Genomic DNA, 5,681 nt, shown 5'->3' on the forward strand with positions numbered 1-5,681 from the left:
TGTGTGTGTGTGTCAGGTCAGTGAGTGAGTGTGTGTGTGTGTGTCAGGTCAGTGAGTGTGTGTCAGGTCAGTGAGTGTGTGTCAGGTCAGTGAGTGTGTGTCAGGTCAGTGAGTGTGTGTGTGTGTCAGGTCAGTGAGTGTGTGTGTGTGTCAGGTCAGTGAGTGTGTGTGTGTGTCAGGTCAGTGAGTGAGTGTGTGTGTGTCAGGTCAGTGTGTGTGTGTGTCAGGTCAGTGTGTGTGTGTGTGTCAGGTCAGTGAGTGAGTGTGTCAGGTCAGTGAGTGAGTGTGTGTGTCAGGTCAGTGAGTGAGTGTGTGTGTGTGTGTGTCAGGTCAGTGTGTGTGTGTGTGTCAGGTCAGTGTGTGTGTGTGTGTCAGGTCAGTGAGTGAGTGTGTGTGTGTCAGGTCAGTGAGTGTGTGTCAGGTCAGTGAGTGTGTGTGTGTGTCAGGTCAGTGAGTGTGTGTGTGTGTCAGGTCAGTGAGTGTGTGTCAGGTCAGTGAGTGAGTGTGTGTGTGTGTGTGTCAGGTCAGTGTGTGTGTGTGTGTCAGGTCAGTGTGTGTGTGTGTGTCAGGTCAGTGAGTGTGTGTGTCAGGTCAGTGAGTGAGTGAGTGAGTGAGTGAGTGTGTGTGTGTGTGTCAGGTCAGTGTGTGTGTGTGTGTGTCTCAGGTCAGTGTGTCTCAGGTCAGTGTGTCTCAGGTCAGTGTGTGTCAGGTCAGTGTGTCTCAGGTCAGTGTGTCTCAGGTCAGTGTGTGTCAGGTCAGTGTGTGTCAGGTCAGTGTGTGTCAGGTCAGTGTGTGTCAGGTCAGTGTGTCTCAGGTCAGTGTGTGTCAGGTCAGTGTGTCTCAGGTCAGTGTGTCTCAGGTCAGTGTGTCTCAGGTCAGTGTGTGTCAGGTCAGTGTGTCTCAGGTCAGTGTGTGTCAGGTCAGTGTGTGTCAGGTCAGTGTGTGTCAGGTCAGTGTGTCTCAGGTCAGTGTGTCTCAGGTCAGTGTGTGGGGGATTATTCCCTCCTGTGCTCTACATCTGTCCTGGAGATGGTTGATAGGTAGCCCCAACATGAGCCCTGTGTTCCCCACGTAGAGGGGAGGCGAGGACCATGACGGCACATCGCTGAGTTAGATGGGCAATGTAGCGTGGCAGGTATTTGGTCTATACCAACTCCTCCATGACATAGTCTGGGCATGTTGTGGTCGGTCCGGTCGGTCGGTCGGTCTGTCGGTCGTCTTAGGGGCCGTGATGTCCGGCCCTATAACGTGACCCAGCAACCATAGAGGCTAAATCAGAAGTAGCTGAAATCTTCACTGATCCTCCCTCTCTCCTCTCTCTGCCTCCAGTTCCACTCTCATCAGTTGTTCCACGTCCTGGTGGTGGCAGGAGCGTTCGTCCATTTCCACGGCGTGTCCAACCTGCAGGCCTTCCGCTACGCTGCCGGGGCGGGCTGTGAAGAGGACAATGCCCTGTGAAGATCCTGCACGTCGTCACGTCAACACACCACCAGGGGGAGACACACATGCATATATATATACACACACACATATGCATAACAGACACGGGAGACTGATGAAGGCTCATACACACACCGACTCCCCAGTAGCCCCGTCTCTCTCTGTACATGTCTACAGAAACCCCTTAGAGGACACGGGAAAAAAAGACAAGGTTTTCTTTTCAGTTGGAAAAAAATGACCTCGTTTGTTTTTCTTCTCCATCTTGTTTTCAATAACTGCATCTAGGGTTTTGGACATTTGAGACTGGTCCCCCCCTGCCCCCCCTCAAAAAAAAAAAAAATTGTGTGAATTTTGAGTAATCTGTTGAAGTGGTTGTTCTGATTATCATCATTCTAAACGTTGTGCTCACTGTACAAAGCAACAAAAAAATACAATGTGGGGGTTTCTTAATGCTCTAGTGGTGGGGGTTTCTTAATGCTCTAGTGGTGGGGGTTTCTGAATGCTCTAGTGGTGGGGGTTTCTTAATGCTCTAGTGGTGGGGGTTTCTGAATGCTCTAGTGGTGGGGGTTTCTGAATGCTCTAGTGTTGGGGGTTTCTGAATGCTCTAGTGTTGGGGGTTTCTGAATGCTCTAGTGGTGGGGGTTTCTGAATGCTCTAGTGTTGGGGGTTTCTGAATGCTCTAGTGGTGGGGGTTTCTGAATGCTCTAGTGGTGGGGGTTTCTGAATGCTCTAGTGGTGGGGGTTTCTGAATGCTCTAGTGGTGGGGGTTTCTGAATGCTCTAGTGGTGGGGGTTTCTGAATGCTCTAGTGGTGGGGGTTTCTGAATGCTCTAGTGGTGGGGGTTTCTGAATGCTCTAGTGTTGGGTAGAAAAGCTTTACAGAAAGAAAGAAAGAAAATGTAATTATGTGTGAAGTATTTTTTTTCTTCCATGAAAAGGGTGGGTGTGGCCTGGGGGGACGGGCAGGCTAGACGCTTTCCAACTTTGTTCATGTAAATAAGATTTCTAAATTCGGGTTATATAGATTTGTATTAAATATATATAATAATAAATAAATAAAAACATTAAATAAATACAAAAAAAATGTTAAGATATTGAATTTTTAAAAAAAATCGACAAAGATGATGAGGCAACAACCAAGAAAACACCATCTGTGTATAAACCATTTGGTCAGAGGGGGGAAGTGAAGTGGGGAATATAGGAGAACCACACACTGTTGAAGGGAGCTATGGCACAAAGAGTTGAGACACGTGAAGCGGAGAGGGAGAGCCAACTTCACAACGAGGGAGGAGGCTCAGCAAGGGTTAAGCCCTGGGTGGAGATGTGACCTGTGACTGGCTGACGTTGAGCCCCAGTCGACAAATCAGGTGCTGCATTCTGTTCATATTCTTTTCAACAGTAGTGCACTACATGAGGAATAGGGTGCCGTTTTGTCTTGACGTGTAGCTAGTAGCTACTTCATCTCATTCCATTAGACTGTGACATCTAGTGTGTCATCCCAGCAGTCAACACGACCCTTCCTTCCCTAACATTAGAAACCAACGTTGGTGCTCGTCCAAACTGGCACACTATTCCCTTTTTTATATAGTGCACTACTTCTGACCAGAGCCCAACGTAAAGTCAATAGTAGTACAACGATATATAAGGGAACAGGTTTCAGTTCCTCGACCCCCTCAGTGAAACCGTCATCAGTGAAAGTCCGTTTCTATCTCCTTACCAAGTTGAGCCTCTCTTTCTGCTCTGGTATCAAGTGACTTTGTACTACGTTTTGTGTGAAGTGTGTGATTCATTGACTTTAAGATTACGGACCAAAGGGCACCGTATTCCCTATTTAGTGCACTACTTTTGACCAGGTAGTGCACTACTTTTGACCAGGTAGTGAGTGACCTATATAGGGAATAGTGTGCCATTTGGGACCCGGAAATAAAAACAGAAGATCAATATTTCAGAACAAAATATGCATCTCTAAAATGTGTTTTTTTATTTGATTTTGAATGTTATTATTTAGTCTATTATTCATTATCATCACAGGCTTTAAGTTGGGGGTTTTCTTGATCCAATACCGTTGTGATTGTGTCTGGTTTGGGGAGGTTTTCTTGATCCAATACCGTTGTGATTGTGTCTGGTTTGGGGAGGTTTTCTTGATCCAATACCGTTGTGATTGTGTCTGGTTTGGGGAGGTTTTCTTGATCCAATACCGTTGTGATTGTGTCTGGTTTTTGGGGAGGTTTTCTATTCTCTTTTAAAGGGTGTGTATGTGATTTTGAAAAGGTTGAAACATGTAATAGCAGATTCCCTCAGAGCGGTTTCACAACACTCTGGGGGGTCTGTTTAGAGCTTCATTAGGGCTTGATTCAATCCATTGCTGAAGTTCAGCGTTAAAACACGATTTGACATTTTAAAAGCAATCGTCTCGCTGAGACTGCGTTCGTGGTAAACGCTGCGTAAGTCGGCTCAATGGGAGGTGAGCTTCGGCGGCACGGATTGAATTGAGTCCTTTTTAGTTATTCATATGTATCAGATCTACTTTCTAGACGTGTATCTACGCCACGGTGCACAGCTGTGCTGAGGCTGAGAGCCTTCTCTCCACTTCAGATTCATCCGCCACACACCTGCTCAGTCGTACTGCTTCTGTACCTGTCGCTCCAGTTGAAACACTAACAGACATGTATTCATTGTGACGATATACAGGCAAGGCGGTGCATCTGAGACCTTGATCTCAGTTCCACTGGAGAACAGGGGTCCCTCCTAGCTTGGTTGCCAGGTCCACTATGTGCTTTAGTAAAATAATGCCATGACGTTGATAGTCGGAAGCCTGTACAGATCTGGCAACTAGTCGAGACCAGACAGTGGAGTCGGACCCTTAAACCCTCCATATAACTCTGTTGTAGAGGAGTGTGTTTGATCATCGGAGTTAAACATAATCAGGGAGGCAGTTTCCACTCGACTCTTTTAGGAGGAAGGAGTTCTTCTCCCTTTTTCTGTCCTTCTCTTGGGTTTGGGTCCTTGATAGCCTGGTCCCAGATGTGTTTGTGCTGTCTTGCCCAACTCATTGTCAGACTGTGACCGTCAAGAGTTGGCTCGACGGCACAAAGAGATCTGAGACCAGGCTAGGAGGTCCCTTAATGCTCTGTGTTGAGACGATATAGATGTCTTCTCAATCTTCAGACCCAGAATTACAAGGCCTTTTGTTTCATTGTGACATTTCAACAGAAAAAAACATCAAAGGAAAACAGATGTTTGGTTTTTTAATTATTAATTTATTTCTTTTTGTTTGTTTGTTTGGGGAAGTGCATATTGTTTGTTTGTTTGGGGAAGTGCATATTGTTTGTTGAAGCACGTGTCCAGTGGTGACTGTGGGATTTACAATAGGTCTTTATATCTGCTGTAATTGTTCTAATAAAAAGGGTTTGGATTCTGGGAAAGTTCGATGTATTTATTTGGCTTTGTGATATCTAATACTTTATGTTGATTTGAGGTGCGTTTCAAAATGTCGTTCATTGTGGGATTTTACCAGGCATTCCTCTTTTATGTTGCAGTTTTCTGTAATGGCATGAGTTTTCCTGCCCAGTTTGTAGTCCTACATTATTTTTCATTAGACTGTTGCCATCTAGTGGTGAAAGGAGGTATAAAAGTGTGTACATTGAGGCCTGCATCTAATACTGTTGGTTTTTCCACAATACCTCTCGATCTCCTGGCAGCCGCCTCAACAGCACTGGAAATGGTCAACACTCCATCCCATTTGACAAAAAGCCTGTGCATTACTGTTCCATAGCATGCAAGTCTAGTAGAAGGTTAGGAGGGTTCAGTAGGGAACTAGCTGAGCTCTCTGCTACTGAGTTCAAGCCCTGGGTGGTAAGCTTCCTGACTGCAGGGTACTGAGTTCAAGCTGTGGGTGGTAAGCTTCCTGCCCACTGACTACAGGGTACTGAGTTGAAGCCCTGGGTGGTAAGCTTCCTGCCCACTAACTACAGGGTACTGAGTTGAAGCCCTGGGTGTGGCAGGTTGTGTGTCTGAGTCGCAGCCTCTCTGGGTCAATCTGAGAGGTTATGGAGATTATCTCCTGGACATTTAGAGACAACTTTTATCAGAGGTTTTCCTCCACAACCTCTTCTGGTTACTCCTCTGGAGCCCCAGGATTGAACCCCAAAGCCACATTACCACCACATGTGGAAAAAGTACTAAATTGGCATACTTGACTAAAGATACCTTAGTAGAAAATGACTCGCGAAAGTCATCCAA

General features: G+C 46.2%; 1 protein-coding gene across 2 annotated transcripts in view; it reads left to right on the top strand.

The window, feature by feature from the left end:
• LOC149978193 (adiponectin receptor protein 2-like) overlaps window positions 1–4,864 on the top strand; it is an 87,376-nt gene extending 82,512 nt beyond the window's left edge. For both annotated transcript variants that reach the window (XM_090201222.1, XM_090201223.1), the window contains exon 8: window positions 1,330–4,864. In XM_090201222.1, coding sequence (XP_090057348.1) covers window positions 1,330–1,458 — 129 coding nt within the window. In that variant the 3' untranslated portion in view covers window positions 1,459–4,864. The remainder of the gene's footprint in view (window positions 1–1,329) is intronic.
• Window positions 4,865–5,681: the final 817 nt, after the last annotated feature.

Source organism: Oncorhynchus mykiss, chromosome 15 (genome assembly GCF_057628025.1).
Source record: "Oncorhynchus mykiss isolate SJ-2025 chromosome 15, ASM5762802v1, whole genome shotgun sequence".
NCBI lineage: Eukaryota > Metazoa > Chordata > Actinopteri > Salmoniformes > Salmonidae > Oncorhynchus > Oncorhynchus mykiss.